This window comes from Fusarium subglutinans (genome assembly GCF_013396075.1).
Source record: "Fusarium subglutinans strain NRRL 66333 chromosome Unknown NRRL66333_c0000189, whole genome shotgun sequence".
NCBI classification, from domain to species: domain Eukaryota; kingdom Fungi; phylum Ascomycota; class Sordariomycetes; order Hypocreales; family Nectriaceae; genus Fusarium; species Fusarium subglutinans.
The window spans coordinates 22886-42407 of record NW_023502252.1 but is presented as its reverse complement, the minus strand read 5'-3'; the positions used below and the strand labels follow the sequence as shown (position 1 = coordinate 42407).

The window sequence follows — 19522 nt, the reverse complement described above, 5'->3', positions numbered from 1 at the left end:
TTGCAGCCACCTACATCCTAAATTCAAATCTTTTTGTAATTGTATTCGAATATTTTCAGATGGATTCTGCCGCATGATAAATCTTCCGTTTCAATGTCCTCTTCCGCCGTTGCTGGCATAGACGCGACGCGTCCAGCGCGGTCAAGGATTTTGACACCAAGCTCTGAAGGGAGCTCAAATCACAAAGATGAGCTGCGTTCTCCCCACGGACACAAGAGGAAGAGGGCCGACTCAGTAGCCATGGAGCATCTTTTAAAGCCGTCGATTGCTATCAAGGTTTGCGAATCCAAGTCGGGCACTGTTGAATGCTTCAGCTAATTCGTGGTCATCATGTAGCCTCATCCTCTGAAACTCAATGTCCAGCCTCGCATCCTCTATCCATTGATGGTCCTTCCCCGCGAACGTCTGCCTCTCTCTTGTATCGATTTCCACGCTACCAATGTTGATCTTTCTTCGCATCGATTCTTCGAGTCTCATATCAAGATCCTTGACTTGGAGAGTCGAATGGGCTCTGGCCCAGTGGTGCTTCTAGCCAGAAAGGAAGCAAGTCGTGCCGTATACGCTCTCGAGCGACAACCCAACGGAGTATATGTTGTATGCAGGCTAGGACACTGGGTAGACTTGGAGGCTCTAGCAGACGGCGCATCTGCTGTCTGTCGAGAACGCTTACGCCTAACTGCTAGAACCGAGTCTCAAAACCAATACGGGCCCTCCGTAATTACCACCCCACACATTCATAAGGAAGAAAAGATCAAACGGGCAGCCATCGAAGCTATTCAAATCCTGGTACGCAAAAGGCCCAGGTCGCAGTCTGTTTCAACATTGGCCGAGTCTGTTAAAATAGAAGCTGCCCCCGAAGCTGCGACAACCGCAGATTCCAAACTCCCATCGCCAACCTCCAGACCAGAAGAACTGGCACAAACCCTAAGCGAGCAGCAGGCCCAGGCATCACGTCCAACAACTGCAATGTCAACCTCTGGCATCAATGAGGAGCCCTCCCAGCAGCCGGCTACGGAAAGCTTATTCGAAACCTTAAGAACTCAGTATTTCGAGATGCTATACAAGTCCATGGTGAGACCTTTGAGCTTGGCTTTCGCTACTATAGCTAATCAACACAGGGATCGCTCGCCTATTTTGCCAAGGGGCCACTCTCTCGTGCTCGTTCTGTTTTCCATCTCGACCTTGAAGCTAATCTAGACATTGAGGATCTCATCGATTTCTTGAAAGGACTCGTTCTGACCACTGTCCAAATCGACAAAAAGTATCGTGAGACTGTTCCAGCTCTCATAGCCCAGATGAAAACAGTGGTGGGTAGTTCTGACGAAGGCCCAAAGAGAAAGCGCCGAGCCAAGAAGATGAAGATCGGAAAGGATGGGCTCTATCCACATGAAGAAGCACATATCAGAAAGTGGTGGGCAACCAACAAACCTGAACTGAAAGAGGACGAGACCGGCGTTCCCACTCAACAAATTCGATCACTTACCTCTATGCTTCGCACGAGAGAAACCCAGCTCCAGATGATAATCATATTGGAGATCCTGGCATTGACTCCTCTGAAACCTGTACACGGCACGGAAGATAGCCAGCTTCCCCTATTGCCCGGTGCTGCTGAAACTCAGGGTGACGTGGTGGTTCCGTCGGCCAAGAAGCGGAGCAAACACAATCTTCCTGTTCTTTTAGATGTCCACGCTGATCGATTGACTATTTGGCAATCTACTGCTTCCGATGAGCAGCTGCTTTTAGAAGACTCCCAGATCACTCAAGCACCGGATGGTCAATCTCAGCAGAAGGCGTCATCGGAGCCTCTGAAAGACTTTTGCGTGGACATCATTGTACCATTGTAAGCCTCATGTTTCCCTGCCCTCTCCCGATAACGACTGACTAGCTTCGGTAGCTTTTCCCATAGGCTCCCAGAGCTGTGTGATTCGATCAACCGCAAATTAGGAGGGCCTGTCATTGTGAAACCTACAAGGCCAAAGCTTCTGAAACGATCATCAAGCAAGCGCTCACCTAAGCCTGGAGCAGTTGCCAAACGCTCTTTATCAGGTCAGCCTACAAGGACGTTGCAAAGAGCTCTTTCGACAGAACAGCAGTCACGGCGAAGTGTTTCCAGAGGTCCTAGTAACATGATTGCCCTCATGCGCTCTGCAACATCCACTTCTCTGCCAGGAATCAAGCGAGAATCGAGCGATCCATCTCTGGTTAAGTCGGTTCTGAACGCTGAATCGGATCTAATGAATAGGAGGAGTGGGCCATTATCTCGGAGCAGCAGTGTATCCAACCTGCAAGACGCAAAATCTAACAAAAAGGCTCAAGTCGAAGCAGAGCTAAAGGAGGCTATCTCTTCTTTGAGAAAGCCTAACCGCGAAGTTGTCGGCAAGGCGTTGGCTGAAGCGGCTGAACGGCGAGCAACAGTGGGCTCTTCGGCCAAGAGTATGTATTCGAGTAGTAACGTTGCGAGTATTTCTAGCTAACCTTAACTCTCAGGAGTGACAAAGCCAGGCAGAAGCTCTCTAGGCGCATCTGTTGTGAAGGCAACGCCAGCAAACACACGTTTCAGAGATGTCTTTGCAAAACCACATGTAGCAGATACACCCATTATGAGCACTGAAGATGTCATTCCCCCCTCAAGCCTTCCCTCTATTGTTCCCTCTACTGGTCTCCGAGGAACACAGCGGGATGGCTTCCGTCAGAGTCCAACTCCTGACATTGAGAGGATCGGCAGTACGCCTACAAAGGCCGGATCGAGTTTCATTCGTCGGCCTAGGAACGATGAAGACGTTTTGCCATTCCCGCCTTCTTCGCCGTCTCTAGAACGACGAACTATATCCGCTGCCGACCTGTTCAACCCGATTGGAGTCACGAATCGAAAAAGAAGGGTCAGTTTCGCTTTCTCTCGTGATGACGAGCTTTTGGCAACGCCCGTAAAGGGTATGAAAACAAAAATCATAGACATGGAGAATCGGGCGGCTGAGCCCATGCCGGCCAAGTCGGTGTCAATATATGAGAAACTAGGATGGGATGACGACCTAGATGACCTGTTATGAGTTACTTGTCGGAACATATAGTGGTGTTTTTATGAGGGACATGCATCATTGCAGCAGGAGTTTCGGCATCATTAGAAGGCGTAGGGAACATTATAAGAAATATTGTATCGATAATGACATTAGAGATACGACACGATACAGGTAATATGATAGCCCGACATGAACACATTTGGTTTGAATGAAACGACATTATGCCGCTGCTGGCTCTACCAACATAGTTGGTAAATCTCTGATATCGACATGCTCCTGTGACCCTAGATCAACAACTCGCATGGCCTCGAGGCTCACAACGCCTTCTTGTAGTGCGAGAAATTGGAGCTCGACTACGTGACAAGCTCCTGGGGCAAGAGGACCGACACGGGTATCAGCGCTTAAGCAAACCACATCGGTTGACTCGACGGACGAGTTCCTCTGTAATGCATGGAGTACATTTTCGTCGGTGACCGCATCGGCAACATCTTTTTCACCATTTCGTCGACCACCTACTGAGGGAGGCCGTGTCATACGAACTTCGCTTCGCCGGCGCTTAGGAATAGCAACGAGGGCGAGTTTGCGGGGAGGCGCAGAATTCTTTTCTGTGGCACGGTTCACAATATAGACGGTCCAAGAAAAGACCTGGCCCGGGTAGACAGGTTCAGAGGGACCAGTGAAGGTCATGGTTATGCCAAGTTCTGTAATGGAGGCATCTGTGTTGGATGTAGCAGCCTCGAGGGTGGGCAGGGCGTCTGGACGAATGATAGAGGGCGACACCAGGGGATTTACTGCTTGGCCTGTGATAGAAAGTTGCGATGGTCTATGGGCGCGGACAATGCCAGTTCCAGCAGTTGCCGATCCATAGCCAGGATTGACTGGAAGAGTAAAGTCAAGCTGCGTAGACCATGACATGTTCATACTGGGCGTGCAGCGGCCCGGTATAACCTGCGCAGTAGCAGAGATTTTAATGTCCAGTTCCCGCATGGGGTTTTTGACTGTAACGTCGTGCTGACGGGGAGCAATGCGATAGAGGAACGTAATATGATCGTGAGACACGCAGGTAAGAGGTAGCTGCATGCCCGCGTCATTGTTGAGGTTCTCGACAGTAGCGTCGAGAATTGAAAGTTCGATTTGATCTAATGATACCTCGCATTCGAAATGAGATGTAAAGTCAACTTCGAGCAGTGCGATCACGGCTGAGCTGGTCGGTGCTGTAGTCGGCCTTGAAAATCGGATTCTCGTGTGGACGACAGGAAAGATCTTGTGCTGGACCTGAGGCAGAGCTCGTATATGCTTCGTGACATCTTGTGAGCGCGTAACGGGCGTAACTCTTGATACTCGCAGCGCAGATAACCGAGGCTTCACTCCGCCAAGTGCAGCATCGCTTCCAAAAGACTCGAGTAGGTTAAAACCAGAGGGCACACCGCTCTGAAGGTAGCCACTCCCCTTTCCAATGAGGTCAGTTGAAACCTCAGGCTTCATGCTCGCGGATGCGGTGAAGATGATAGCTGGTGCCGAGATTCGCGTACGAGGTCGACTCAAAAAGACGGGTAACTTCCATACAGCAAAAACACTTTGGCTTAGGCTGGCATCATCACCGCTTTCTTCACTTTCGTCACTGTCCTCTTCTTCCTTTTCTTCTTCTTCGTCCTCATCCCCCCCGTCGACGATAATGAAAGGATCATCAACATCTGGGACTGTACCTGAGAAGATGGTATCTGCCGTAGAGTTCTCCTTGCCATGGGTTTTGCTATTGACGATCTGGGCTTCGACTGATATCACTAGCCGATTGAGGTGAGTACGGAGTGATGTTTCATCTTTCCAGGGACTTCTGAGAAGTAAAAGAACATTTACCGTCTCGTCTGGGGATTGTTAGAAACACAGTGACGAGAGAGAATGTGTTTTGCTCACCGAAGAACAATGTATCCCTGCGTTTGATTGAATCAAGTATTGACTTCCCAGGCTCAACATCCTTAAAAGCTGCTTCCAAATCTAAATCTGTATTCTCCGGTATAAGATACGACAAATGTGACTGCTCAGCAAACTCAGTCGTAGGGTCGGTAATAAATAGGCTTCTTTTAAGCTGAGTGAGAGATTCAGGCTCATGTTGAGTCGCCTCCGTGGGTATAGACTCCCTGTCAGTGGTATTACCAGAGTCTGACATTTCAGTCAAAGAATCAAACCGAGCCTGTTATGAAGCAAACTGGGATGTGAGTACAATAGGGTCTTGCAAGTCGCGCGCATGAAGGATCTCGTCTTTTTAACTATCATTGACAATGTTGTTAGATTACCCGTGTAAGTCGGAATGCAGGCCATGCCCCTTAGCGACGTGGTCCCTCTGATAGAGGTCAATGACTTAGGTAATCACGCACTTGGCTTGGCTGTCCTGTCGCGACAGGAAATGATCTGTGCGCAAAAAGTTAGTGCTGCCGAGATTGACCTTTAACTGAACTGCCTCCGTGTTGGCTGACTTATCCTTCTCACCACATCGCCATCATTTTATCACGACCTAGGATCCCGCCACTACTTTGAAGCGGGCGATTTGTGTCGCGTACATAAGCCGCGCCAGGTGACAGTACTTTCAAGATGAACGGCTTCGGCTCTCCTTATGGCCAGCCTGTCACGGCTTGGCAGGAGCATCATACACCCGATGGAAGAGCCTACTATTACAATCCGACTACCAAAGCCACGCAATGGACGAAGCCTGAAGAAATGATGAGCTCAGCTGAGGTCCGTTTCTAGTGCCCGTCATTGGTGTGTACGTTATTGCTAACAAGCCACAGCGCGCTCTCGCGAACCAGCCATGGAAGGAATACACTGCAGAGGGAGGCCGAAAGTATTGGTATAATACTGAGACGAAACAGAGCTCCTGGGAGATGCCCGATGTTTACAAGGCCGCCCTCGGTACAACAAGCAAGCCCGCAACCCCTGCTTCTGCAACCCCCTACACGCCTCCCGCCAGCGCAGGCGGCTACAACCAAGCGCCATACGATCAGTATCGCGACCAACGCGACACTTATCCCGAGTCTCGTCAGATCACGTATGGGAACGACCCCAAAGTTCAGGCTTTTGTACCCGCGACGAACGACCCCGAATACGCCACCACTGAAGAGGCTGAAGCTGCCTTTGCCAAGCTTCTTCGACGAAGCGGAGTCCAGCCGGACTGGACTTGGGAACAAACCATTCGAGCAACTGCACGAGACCCGCAGTTTCGTGCCATCAAGGATCCTAAGGATCGCAAGGCTGCTTTCGATAAGTATTGTCAGGATGTTGTTGTCCAGGACAAGGAGCGCGCCAAGGAAAGATTGGCTAAACTCCGCGCTGACTTCGAGACTATGCTGAAAAGGCACCCTGAGATCACCCATTACACCCGTTGGAAGACCGCACGTCCGATTATTGAAGGCGAGACCATATTCCGTTCTACCAACAATGAGAGTGAGCGTCGGCAGCTCTTTGAAGAGTATATCATTAGCCTGAAGAAGGCACACGCTGAGAAGCAGACGACTCTTCGGAAGACCGCTATGGATGGCCTCATCGATTTGCTTCCCAAGCTCAACTTGGAGCCGTACACTCGATGGGCTGATGCTCAAGGTATCATTTCATCTACCCCGCCTTTCCAGAATGACGAGAAGTACCAGGGTCTTACCAAGTTTGACATTTTGACTGCTTTCCAAAACCATATGAAGGCTCTTGAGCGCAGGTTCAACGACACAAAGCAGGAGGAGAAGAACAGAAAGTTCCGAATAGAACGCAAGGCTCGTGACGCTTTCAAGTCTCTCCTTACTGAACTTCGCCGCAATGGAAAAATCAATGCCGGAACCAAATGGAGCCAGATCGTTCCTCTCATCGAGAATGACAATCGCTATACCGACGCCGTAGGCCAAAGCGGCTCGACCCCTCAAGAGCTTTTCTGGGATGTTATCGAAGAGGAGGAACGTGGGCTGCGTGGACCGAGGAACGATGTCTTGGATGTTCTCGAAGTAAGTTGTTGCTCCTGATGAAGCTTTCATAATTGGTTAGTAACAATTTGCAGGACAAGCGGTTTGATCTTACGCCTACGAGCGATTTTGAAGAGTTCCTCTCCATCATGAAGGATGATCGACGGACTGCTAACATTGAACCTGATATTCTCAAGCTCATCTTCGATCGAGTAAGTTGACCTAATTGATGTTGAGTTGTGTTTTGGTGCTGACAACTTACCAGCTTCGCGAAAAACGCTCGTCCAAGCGAGGGGACGATGATCGACAGTCGGAACGCCAACAACGCAGAGCTATCGACGATTTACGTGCTCACATGAAGCGTATGGAGCCCCCTATCGCCTTGGGTGATACATATGACAAGGTACGATCTCGACTTTTGAAATCAGACGAGTTCCAGGCCGTTGCATCCGAAGATGCACGACGCAATGCTTTTGACAAGCACATTCGCCGGCTGCGAGAGAAGGAAGATGAAGCAGATCGAAACTATAGGCGACGTGACCGTATGTCGAGCGAAAGAGACATGCATCGCCGTGAGCGGGAACGATCTAGAGGTGAGCGATCTCATCGTAGTGGTGGACGTGGTTCTCGACGAAGTCGCAGTCCGGAGCCCGATGCCTACGAAGCGGACCGACGCAAGGCTATCGCCGAGCGGGAGCGTAATCACCGTAAATCCACCATGGCTGAGGGTCTGCTGGGTGCAGATAGAAGTCGTCTGTCACCACCACCTCGTCGTGAACGAGAAAGAGATCGTGATCGCGAGCGGGAAAGAGATTACGATCGTCCTTCTCGCTCACGTCGTGATGATGACAGCTACTACGACCGCGAAAGAAGAGATCGAGAAGATGAACGCGAGAGACTATATCGCCGGCGTACCGACCGGGGATCACACGACGAACTCAACTATGGGGATGAACGTCCATCCGGCTCTCGACGTCGTCGCCCAGATGATGAAGACGAATACACTCGTCGTGATTCGCGCGATGCTAAGGTACGAATCCAAAACCACCCTCAAATGCACTGGAGAAAGCATAGCTGATCATTTCAACCAGAGAACTAAGAGGGAACGGTCTCGAGAGCGTACACCGCCTCGTGCTGAAGAACGTCCTCGTAAGAAAACCCCTCCACCTGCAACCAAGGATGTTCACTCCGGCAGCGAAGAGGGCGAGATTGAGGAGGATTAGAAACTGGAACCGTATGTCAAAGGCTATGGTTAGAGCATTTGGCTGCACTCTTCCTCAGTACGTACTGGCATTGTCAAATCCCCTGACAAGGTCCGTCCGGCGAGATGACACATGAGTACAGGCTTGCGGCCCCTTGTCGCCACGGCCACCCAGTACCACAACGGTGGAGACATGGCGAGTACATTGCTTCCAGAAGCAGTCTTTTGACCAGTATGTGTCTTTTCCGCTTCTTATATTAGTCTAGTTTATTGCTTGTGAATTTGTTGAGATAGTAGCCAACACTCCAGATGGGCGTGCGTGTCCAAGGTTTAGAAATAGTAAGGATTATTGACATCATTATAATGTTTCAATTCATCACTTTTGCTACACGATCCAATATCTGTGTAATTGAAACTATTTCAAGACTAATTCACGGCCGTTCCTATAATGTCAATTGTTTCCCGCGAGGTGGGAAACCGTAGACGGCAGAGGTACTAATACATCAATTGTCCCTCAATCTACGAAGCAAGCCATTTGCCGTTGACAGACAAGTTCTCGAGAAGTTCAAACACCTCGAGTGCCCATCAAGAAAAAAAGCCAGATTAACACAAAGGCTTCATAGGACCAGACAAGAGGAGACACTCTGCCGTCGCCGTCGTTATTCGTCTGGGTCGTCATCCTCGCTGACGCTGCGGTCATCATCTATTCCCAAGACTCGCTGCTTTTGCCCGTTCCCATTTTGAACGCCCCAAACGCCGTGAGAAGCACCGTCGAGAGAAGGGAAAGTCTCATCGTGGACGCCTTTAGCTCTTGTCAGGGGTCTCCTCCAAGAAGAACTGCAAAAACATGTTAGTGAATAATCATCTTGTGCAACTGCAGCGTTTGAACTTACGAAGTTACCGCTCATCTTCTGCTCTTGGTCGAGCTGAGATCCGCTCTTATTGATACGGGGGCGGTAGTTGGTGGGATCACGACGGAAAGTGACGTCGAGGTTCTTCAAGAAGGTGTTGCAGCCAGTAAGGAGCGATTCAGGCTTATTAGCATGAGCGTCAATACCAGGCTGTCCGTCGAAGACAATGACACGGTCGGCAAGGTACGTGGCCATGATAAAATCGTGCTCAACAATGAAAGCAGTCTTCTTGGAATGCATGATGAATCGCTTGATGACTCGTGAGGCAATAATACGCTGCTCAGAGTCGAGATAGGCCGACGGCTCATCGATCAAATAAATGTCCGCAGGGATACCCAGGGCAAGAACAATGGCAACACGCTGCAATTCACCACCAGAAAGGTTCTTGACTTCCTGATCAATGAAATCGTCGAGCTTGAGAGGCTTAACGACGTCAGTCTGAAACTGTGGGGACAGGAAAGACTGCTTAATCTTCTTGAAGAAAAGTTGGCGGACAGTGCCATCAAACTTGGGGGTGATGGTCTGAGGCTTCATGCTGATTCGCATCTCGGGGACGCTTTTCTGACTATCAGGCTTGAGGGCTCCAGCCAAGAGGCGGCAGAATGTAGTCTTTCCGGTACCGTTCTCACCCATCATGACGATGATCTCGGAATCAGTGAAGTCGCCAGCCTCGATGTTCAGCTTGAAGCTGCCGAGAGTCTTCTCCATCTTAGGGTAGGTAAAGGCACGAGATTTGTCGATAGCGAAATCATCGGTAGTCTCCGCAATACGGAAGGTCAAAGACTCGTCTCGGAATCGCAAGTTCTCAGTCGGGATGTGACCGTCCAGGAAGATGTTGATACCTTCACGGACGGAGTACGGGAGGGTGACGACACCATAGACGGCGGGCTTTCCATACAGGACACAGATATAATCAGAGAGATAATCCAAAACAGACAGATCGTGCTCGACAACAATTATATAGCCGTTGTCACGCAGGAGGGACCGTATGATCGAGGCAGCACTAAGACGCTGCTTGACATCGAGGTATGAACTTGGCTCATCGAACATATAGACGTCCGCAGCCTGGACTCCAACCGTGCCAATAGCGAAACGCTGAAGCTCACCACCAGAAAGGTGGTTGATATCTCGGTCCATGATGTGGTTCAGCTCGAGAACATTGGCAACCTGCTCCATGTTTCCAAGCGAGGCACGACTCTCGAGAAGGAATCGGACAGTCTTGTTGGGGCCCCTGACCGCCCTGGGGATCTGATCGACGTACTGAGGCTTGACAACTGCCTTGAGGTCATCTTCGAGAAGCTTGGTGAAATAGTCTGGCAGCAAGTTAGTAACAACTCGGCTCCTCGCAGACTTGAGGCAGCTACATACTCTGGAGCTCGGAACCACGAAAGTGCTTGATAACGTCCTCCCAGTCAGGAGGGTTGTCGTGTCGACCCAAGTTGGGCTTGAGCTTTCCACTGAGAATCTTCAGGGCGGTACTCTTTCCAATACCGTTTGTTCCGACCAAACCAAGAACCTGGCCGGGTCGGGGCATGGGCAGACGGTGCAGCTTGAAACTGTTGGGTCCATATCGGTGGGTGACCTGGCTTTCGAGGTTGGTGGGCAAATTGATGATGGTGATGGCGTCAAAAGGGCACTTCTTGGGGCAGATACCGCAACCAATACAGAGGGGCTCGGAGATGAATGCAAGCTTAGAGTCGGGCTGGACCTCAATACAGAGTTTTCCGCTGCGAACGACGGGGCAAGACTTTTTGCACTCTTGTCGACATTTTCGAGGGCGACACTAAAAGGAGGGGTCAGAAAATGTTTGGCGGGGCAATGGTGATGCTGATGCTGGAGATCATGCTAATGACGGACCTTGTCGCTGTTGACGATGGCGATACTATTGATTGCATGTCAGTGCCTCTTGTTCTTCTTTGTCTTTTTCCTCCTCTACATTGCTTATGTGCTTCGTGCCGATCGCATTTACGTACCGAGTGAGCTTGTCCGACATTGTTGTGGTGATGTAGCAAACGTCGTCGCTTCAAATTGAGTTTGGTGGGGTGAAATTTGTTTCGTGGGTAAGAAAAGAGGGAAGACGGAGGTTGACGGCCAAGAGGTCTCGAGCGCGCAAGATACAGTGAGTCGCTGGCGCTCGCCGATGCTCTTTGTTCAGCGGGATACAGGGTGAGAAAGAAAATCGGAGGGAGAAATCAAGGTTAAAGGAAGTTCCAAGGTCAGGCTTTGGGTTGTGCGGGTGGTAATCCAATTTTCAGGCCCTGCCATAGGTTTGGCGGGGGGGCTGTGGACCTACTAAATTAAGAGGTTCGCGTATTGAGTAAACTACTATACTCAGTTCTGACTGTAAATGTGAGTGTAACCTTGCATGACGTTGTTGCTGCAGCCATCCATTTAACATATTGTCAACTTCCATGACTAAAGTGCCTTACAGCAACTCATGGGCCTTCCTGATTCAGTGCCTGAGTATCCATGGGGGTCTCTCTGAGTTGCCAAATAACTCAATCAAGTATTGAGCAGGTCAACAGGTTTTCCCTGACGTCCTCGATATGTCAAACAAAGGCTTGTGTCTTTGAACCTGGTGCAAAAAAAGAATACCTACATCAATACTCAATACCTAAGTACAATAAGAAGATCTATTCAAAGTTCTCAAACTACTAATTGACTCACGTGTTCCCCCTTCTTGAGCTTTTTACCATTTCCTAACATGACTCTGACCTCGGGTTCTTCAAGGTGTCAATCCATCAGGTGAATTATTCGGTGCCTTGGGTTTCTTCGTAGAAAAGGAACCCAAAACGGACTGAGCTGACTCACTCACACTACCTAACACACCACTCTGCTGTGCCAACAAACATGTCCTACACATTGGATTATATCACATCAAGGTTGAAGTCGCGGTGGCCTATAGTAGGTTATTCAAATGTCTTATTACACCCAATACCGCCCTGTATTATAGGTTCAGAGGAACAAATTTACCATTAAACATGAGCCAATCCGCTCTCTGTCTCACATGACAAGCATTATGGACCAAAACACAAATTTAGTATGATACTATCTCCAGTGAATAGAGTGTGTTGAAGTTAATAACATCGTATTTGTGTAATTTTATCTTGGAGCTTATGTCGGTACATGCACCTACCTAGAGAGAAAAGACAATTCGGTTTGCCTTTAATTCGTTCACATTCACTTGCTCCCTGGTTACGATTTTCAGCGCCGAGTGGGAGACTAAAGAAGAACAATCAACAGAAGCACCAATTTATTTAGCACCTAGATAGGCTCTACCTTAAGGTAATTATCTAGCACCCCAGACTCATGCCCTGGCCTCAGGCAATAGTCTATTCGTACTTCCACTACAATCAATCTCCTAATAAGAACAATACGGTCCTTGGTTGAATCCAGGGTAGTAGCGCTAGTCTGTCACGTTCATTGGCTACTACGTAGTAGGCATACATGCAACAGAAAAACAATAGGCATGTAGAAATAGATGCAACTTCATACCCGAACAGTCAGAAGCGGACATATTGATGTTGATGCAAGCTGAAGAAAAATAATCAGGTCAAGATACGCAAAGCTCTGCCTTACACTGTGCTTACTTGTCGACTATAAGGTAAATTCGCAGTCACTTGGGTACGGATCTCGCGTCAGGACTAGTGGCTGACGGTCACGTGATACATGGTCCACCTCTCAGGTGCTCTCAGCCTCTCACCCCCCGTGCAATCAATCCAAATCTTCAGGTTCCTGCCTCTCCACCAAATTGATTCTCCCGTCCCCTACCCACGTCACTGGACCCCCGATACCCCCAAACACTTCCCGACAGGCAGCCGATAGTATCTAGATGTTGGCTTTCGTCTGCATGTTATACTTTAATGACTTGTGAGTTTCCTATACCCTTCCTGCCCCTTCTTGTCTCTACCGCGCTTCTGGCTTGCTGGCCTGTCGCCTATCGTCGATCCCGCCTCGGCCTCGGCCTTGCCCATCACGATATTGCTTCCTTGAGAGCCTTATATACGCAATAATCCGATGAAAGTTGATGGATTCGATGCTCCACGTTCGTCTGGACCCTCCTGTGACCCGATATGCCGCACCCGAGTCACCTGGTTCTCTCAATTGCGAGTTCGGTGTTTCCATCAAGCGACCATCGATAACTTACACGGGATGCGACAAGTACTTCATCTCTATCGGTTCCCTAATAAACAGACGCTCTAGAGGTCGTTTATGGGTCGCCGGAGTCGCGTCATTCCGTTAATCCCTCATGCGCACACGTCAGACTAGAATATCAGCTAATATCGTCGCGTCCTCAGTAGGTAGCCTGTATCATCACCAACATGATGTCCACCCCTACTTTGGGGGGTCCCTCCAATGGACATTTGTCGCCGGTTGATGGAATCAGCATGTCGTTTGATACAGGAGATCATGCAACCGACAGCGACTCGCATGATGCCCCCGATCTCACACTCGATCAACCATCACCGGCATCCTCAGACGAGGCGAACAACGATTCCAATATCGTCCACGACAATACACACATGTCAGCGAGTGAACAATCAAGCGAAGACAATGCGTCTGATGACGGAGACTTCGATATGGAGGAGAGCCTCCCATCACAGAACGAAGACGCGATGGAAGACCGCGATAGCTCTACCGACTCGAATCGAGCCTCCAAGCGCAAAGCTCCTGTCGAGGAAGACGAGTATATCAAGGCTAATCCAGAGCTCTATGGGTTGAGGAGAAGTGTACGTTGTGAAAAGTTTTCACTCAAACTCTCTTCAAGGTTGCTGACAAGAAGATAGACGCGACCTCGAGAACAACGAAAAATTGTAGGTCATTATCGCAATTCGGTATCACGATGTATCATTAGCTCACGTATGCAGGTCGAATCTGATGATTCGGATTCTGAACCCCCTGTCAACCGTCGTACAGTCAAACGACGACGTGTTGAATCCTCCCGTCCTTGTAAGTTGCCGATCTTCTATGTGTAATGCCTACCCTCGTCGCCATCACGGGCTAACGCGGTCATCTCAGCATCCAAGATTGGAACTCCAACGTTACGTGCCTCCACAGCCGATTCCGACTCCGACTCCGACACTTATGGCGGTGCTCGCGCAAAGAGCCTGCAGAAGAAGGCTCGGATGCAACGCGAGGCACAGCCAGATCTCGCCCTTGCTGAAAAGCGCTGGTCGAGTCGTCGTGCTGCACAGGTACAACAAGGAGCATACGAAGAGAGCGACGTTGACGAGGATGATGACGACGACGAGCTCGCCCCCATGGCATACACCGTTGACTACATCGACGATTCACCATATATAGAAAAAGTTGTCCGGCATAGGCTCAAAGACGGATTCGAAATTTCCTATGGGTTGACTAAGAACGACTTCGAATATTTCATTAAGTGGCAAGGCAAGTCGCACTTGCATGACACTTGGGAGACGTTTCAAGACATTCGAGATTATCGAGGTTACCGTAAAGTTGAGAATTACTTTAGAAAGGTGATTGAGTACGAGGTAGACATCCGCGTTGGTGATGATATTCCCCCCGAAACGAAGGAGCAATTTTTCCTTGATCGCGAGCGAGACGAGGAAGCATTCGAGGATTACACCAAGGTCGAGCGAGTGGTTGCTGTACGAGACGGTGAAGACGATACTGAGTATCTTGTCAAGTGGAAGGGCCTCACGTACGAAGAATGCACATGGGAGGTCGCGTCAGAAATCAGCGACGCGTTCCAAGACCAGATTGACCAATACCTTGATCGAGCATCACGCTCGTGGCAGTCAGACCGGAAGGAGACGAACCTCGACACAAGATCACGGATGGTCAAGCTCGAGGAGCAACCCGATTTCATCAAAGGCGGCGAACTCCGCAACTTTCAGCTTCGGGGCCTCAACTTCCTGTGTTTGAACTGGACAAAGGGCAACAACGTGATTCTCGCCGATGAAATGGGTCTAGGAAAAACGGTACAGACCGTATCATTCCTCAGCTGGCTCCGTAATGCTCGACGTCAGGAGGGACCATCGCTTGTGGTTGCTCCTCTGAGTGTCATCCCGGCCTGGTGCGACACTTTCAATCATTGGTCACCTGACATCAATTATGTTGTCTACCTGGGACCCGAAGATGCTCGGAAAATCATTCGTGAGCACGAGCTGCTTGTCGATGGCAACCCAAAGAAGCCCAAGTTCAACGTCCTTGTTACTTCATACGAGTTTATTCTCCAGGACTGGCAATTCCTGCAGTCTATCAAATGGCAGACGCTCGCTGTTGATGAGGCTCATCGCCTCAAAAACCGTGAATCTCAATTATACAACCGGTTGGTAAGCTTTGGCATTCCTTGCAAGATCCTAATCACGGGAACACCTATTCAAAATAACTTGGCCGAACTTTCTGCTTTGCTCGATTTTCTTAACCCTGGCAAAGTCGACATTGACGAAGATCTTGATTCCCTTTCTGCCAGCGATGCACAAGAGAAACTACAACAACTTCACAAGGCCATTGCACCTTTCATTCTGCGACGAACCAAGGAAACCGTCGAGTCAGATCTTCCCCCCAAGACTGAGAAGATTATCCGCGTCGAGCTTTCAGATGTCCAGTTGGAGTACTACAAGAACATCCTGACCAGAAACTACACAGCCCTTTGCGATGCCACTAATGGACATAAGAACTCTCTCCTGAACATTATGATGGAACTGAAGAAGATCAGTAACCATCCTTACATGTTTCCTGGTGCTGAGGAGAAGGTCCTGGCCGGCAGCGTCCGCCGTGAAGATCAAATCAAGGGCTTGATTGCCAGCAGTGGAAAGATGATGTTACTCGATCAACTTCTTTCCAAGCTAAAAAAAGATGGCCATCGAGTCCTGATCTTCAGTCAAATGGTCAAAATGCTTGATATTCTTGGCGACTACTGCTCTCTGCGGGGTTACAAGTTCCAGAGATTGGACGGCACTATTGCTGCTGGCCCCCGACGCATGGCCATCAACCACTTCAACGCTGATGATAGCGATGACTTTTGCTTCCTTCTCTCTACTCGTGCAGGTGGTCTTGGAATCAACCTCATGACGGCAGACACTGTCATCATTTTCGACTCTGACTGGAACCCTCAAGCTGATTTGCAAGCCATGGCTCGTGCCCATCGCATCGGCCAGAAACGTCCTGTAAACATCTACCGCCTAGTCTCCAAGGAGACTGTCGAGGAAGAGGTTCTCGAAAGGGCTCGCAACAAACTCTTACTCGAATATCTGACCATCCAGGCTGGTGTCACTGACGATGGCAAGGCAGCTTTCAAGGAGGAGCTCAACAAGAAGGGCCTCAGAGTTGAAGGCCCGTCTTCGTCTGAAGATATCCAAATGGTCCTCAAAATGCGATCATCCAAGATGTTCGAACAGAGTGGCAACCAAGAACGGCTTGAACAACTCGACATTGACTCGATTCTTGAGAACGCTGAGGTTACCAAGACCAAGGTCGACGACAAGATAAACCTAAGCAGTGGCGGCATCGACTGGGACAATTTCATGCAAATCACTGATGTGAAAGTGGATGACATCAACCTTGATTGGGATCAAATTATCCCCGCCGACAAGATCGCCGAAATTAAGGCCGAGGAAGAAAAGAAACAGCATGAGGCCTACGTTGCCAAAGTGGCGGCTGAAAGTGCTCCACGCAGAGCGGCCATCAAGAGCCGCCACAGAGAGAGCGAACGTGATGTTCGCCTCAAGAAACGTCAGAAGGAGCAGCTAGACAAGGAGGAGGATGACCGAAGGCCCGTGCCTCTCGATCCTAAGCGCCCTTTGAACGATAAGGAACAACGTAGTCTAATAAAGGCGTACTTCCGTTACGGCTCAATGGATGATCGCGGGGATGAAATCATCAAGGAAGCCAAGCTGAAAGAAAGGGATCCAGACTACGTCAAGTCGGTCCTCGATGAATTCATCAAGGCAGCTAAGGAGGCAGTGGACGACAACTATGCTCAGATGGTGGAAGAAGAAAAGAGAATCGGGAAGACTCTCACGAAGAAGGACCGCAAAGCTGTCCTGATAGACTTCGTCGATCTCAAGAAGATAAATGCTGAAACGGCCATAGAACGTCCGAAGCAGCTTCAGCTTCTCCGACAAGTCATTCGCAGCCACAGTGACTGGCACACGTTTCGTCTCCCTGACGCCACAAAGGCCGCTAGCTACTCTTGTGCTTGGGGTGCTAAAGAAGATGCCATGCTCCTAGTCGGTATTGACAGACACGGCTTTGGCGCTTGGCCCCAGATCCGCGACGATCCTGATCTGGAGATGGCAGACAAACTCTTCCTCGAAGAACATCGCGTGGAGAAGAAGGAGGAACGTAGCAAGGGCAACGACAAGATGAAGGCTCCTGGCGCCGTCCACCTTGTTCGTCGATCAGAGTATCTGCTTTCAGTCCTGCAAGCGAAACACTCTAATGATCGTGGTGTGCAGCGAGCAGTAGAGAATCATCACCGCAACAACAAAAAGACACTTGCCAATGGCCATCGTGGCAGTGCCACAGCGTCTCCTGCTCCGCACAATGGCAAGAAGTCTCGCGACCGCGACAGAGACCACCTTCATGGTGACCTGCACCGATCCCGAAGCCATGCGGAGGAGCGTGGAACCCCACGACCGGATTTCAAGCGAAAACATCTATCTCATGAAGATAGCCGCAGCCCTAAGCACCGCCGCATCGAGGAGCATCGTCGATCCAGTAAGCATGGAGAGGACAGGGAGAGGACAGAGAAGCGGCGTCATCGGGATGATGAGGACCGTCGTGATGAGCGCCGCGATGAACGACGGGATGAACGACGGGACGACAGGCGACATGATAAGCACCGCCTCAGCCACAGCCATCGCGATGATCGTCGGGAAGACCGCCGAGATGAGCGACGAGACGAGATGAGAGATGAGCGACGAGATGAGCGACGAGATGAGCGACGAGATGAGCGACGAGATGACCGTCGTGACGACCGTCGTGACGATAGACGACATGACCGACATCGTGAAGATCGTGATCGCGAGCGAGAGCGAGCCCAGGACTCGCATCCTCAGGATGAGCGCCGAGCCAAAGCTCTGCGAAGGCTGGACGAACTTCGCCGAATTGGCGATAACAAAGATAAGAGAGCTGAGGACAACGACGCCATGATTTGGTTTCTACTCAAACCGGTCCGAGAGAACTTTGAGAGGATTCTTTCTACCACCAAGGACAACGTCAAGTCAAGCAAGGAGCGGGCGTCTATCTTTGGCGTCGAGCTGGTCGTTATCGGCACTTTTCTCGACGAGAAATTGGCGGCCACTGCTGCTGACGAAGGTCTCAAGAGCAACTTCTGGTAAGTCTTATGATGATGGACGGCTTCTTGTGGCGGGCCCAACTAACACTGATGATAGGGACTTTCTGGCAGCTTTGTGGCCCGTAGATGATACAAGCAAGAGCGTCACGGGAAAGCGATTGAGCAATATGTATCGCACTCTACATTCCCGTAGCAAGGGATCCGGTTCGACCAAAACCAATGGTGCATAGTCACCGCCTCCGCCAGCTTTAGAAAAGTAATGGACTATTCCTAACAAGGAACAATCAGTCCGAAACCAAAACAAACACACCCACCTACCTCCCTGTTACGAGCAGATTATACCTGATATTGTTTCATTATGACTTGAGCATCTTTTTATTCAGTTTCCGGCATAGGATCGGCGTTTGGTTGCGCATACCTCAAAAGACAGGGGCTGTCAGCATGTTTGCCCTTTACTACCTACACTTGACTGCATTTTGAGCAAGAGCTAAGTGAGGAAAGATCTGAGGTTCAGGTTCAGATCATACCCGAATAGCATGGTATAGGACTTGTCATAGGTGGAGTTGTCTCGTCTTGATCGACTTGGCTGTTGCCAAGATTATACACACGTACGTTGGGGGGCACGTCTTATGCATTTGAGCTGGGCCAGCGTTGCGCGTCTTTATTGAACTGGATTTGTTATCTGGGCCTCGGTGTTGGTCACCTGCTCAACACACCTCAAGAAAAGGGGTGAGAAGGTGATGCGGAGGCCAACACAATGCATAGAGACCCATATTGTTGTTAGATGAAGATTACTGCATGGTATGGACAGTGGATAAAAAAGAAACGAGCAACGACTGCCAGGCGATGGCTTCTGCTTGGGTTGATAGAAGCTCTAAACTATAAAGAAAGATGAACAACTCCGAGGTTCGCAGTAACCTGCCCCGCCTTGATATGTAAGATATTTTCACGTAATATGTATATAAAATGCTGTGATTATGTGTAGCACACGGTGATGCCCAATCCAAGGCTGCAACCAACCACAATCAATGTGTGTTACTCGTCATCAGGCTTATTTGCATGGAGGATGAAAATATGGTTGCTTCGTAGATGTCTGATAGTTGCTTTCGTTGAAATGTTCAATATTCTGTGCGACTCCCTATCCTAGCTAGTTTCAGCCAAATATGTCAGTGACCAACACC

At 49.8% G+C, this 19522-nt stretch overlaps 5 protein-coding genes across 5 annotated transcripts; 3 read left to right on the top strand and 2 right to left on the bottom strand.

The window, feature by feature from the left end:
• Positions 1-240: 240 nt before the first annotated feature.
• On the top strand, positions 241-3047 carry FSUBG_10722 (dna replication regulator sld3; the record flags this gene model as incomplete). The annotated part of the gene is made up of 5 exons (XM_036675329.1): positions 241-276; positions 364-1071; positions 1119-1840; positions 1895-2433; positions 2488-3047. The coding sequence occupies 5 exons, from the start codon at positions 241-243 to the stop codon at positions 3045-3047; spliced, it is 2565 nt and encodes an 854-aa protein (XP_036533789.1).
• A 189-nt stretch (positions 3048-3236) lies between these two features.
• On the bottom strand, positions 3237-5184 carry FSUBG_10721 (TRAPP trafficking subunit trs65 domain protein; the record flags this gene model as incomplete). The annotated part of the gene is made up of 2 exons (XM_036675328.1): positions 3237-4882; positions 4932-5184. 2 exons carry the CDS (start codon positions 5182-5184, stop codon positions 3237-3239), a joined length of 1899 nt encoding a protein of 632 aa, XP_036533788.1.
• Positions 5185-5606: 422 nt separating this feature from the next.
• FSUBG_10720 (U1 snRNP) lies at positions 5607-8181 on the top strand (the record flags this gene model as incomplete). The annotated part of the gene is made up of 5 exons (XM_036675327.1): positions 5607-5750; positions 5804-7000; positions 7054-7170; positions 7224-7988; positions 8050-8181. 5 exons carry the CDS (start codon positions 5607-5609, stop codon positions 8179-8181), a joined length of 2355 nt encoding a protein of 784 aa, XP_036533787.1.
• A 782-nt stretch (positions 8182-8963) lies between these two features.
• FSUBG_10719 (translation initiation factor rli1) lies at positions 8964-11063 on the bottom strand (the record flags this gene model as incomplete). The annotated part of the gene is made up of 5 exons (XM_036675325.1): positions 8964-8996; positions 9053-10383; positions 10439-10853; positions 10928-10952; positions 11044-11063. The coding sequence occupies 5 exons, from the start codon at positions 11061-11063 to the stop codon at positions 8964-8966; spliced, it is 1824 nt and encodes a 607-aa protein (XP_036533786.1).
• Positions 11064-13392: 2329 nt separating this feature from the next.
• Positions 13393-18571, top strand: FSUBG_10718 (chromodomain protein; the record flags this gene model as incomplete). Its single annotated transcript, XM_036675324.1, has 5 exons — positions 13393-13800; positions 13858-13884; positions 13939-14020; positions 14090-18380; positions 18439-18571. 5 exons carry the CDS (start codon positions 13393-13395, stop codon positions 18569-18571), a joined length of 4941 nt encoding a protein of 1646 aa, XP_036533785.1.
• Positions 18572-19522: the final 951 nt, after the last annotated feature.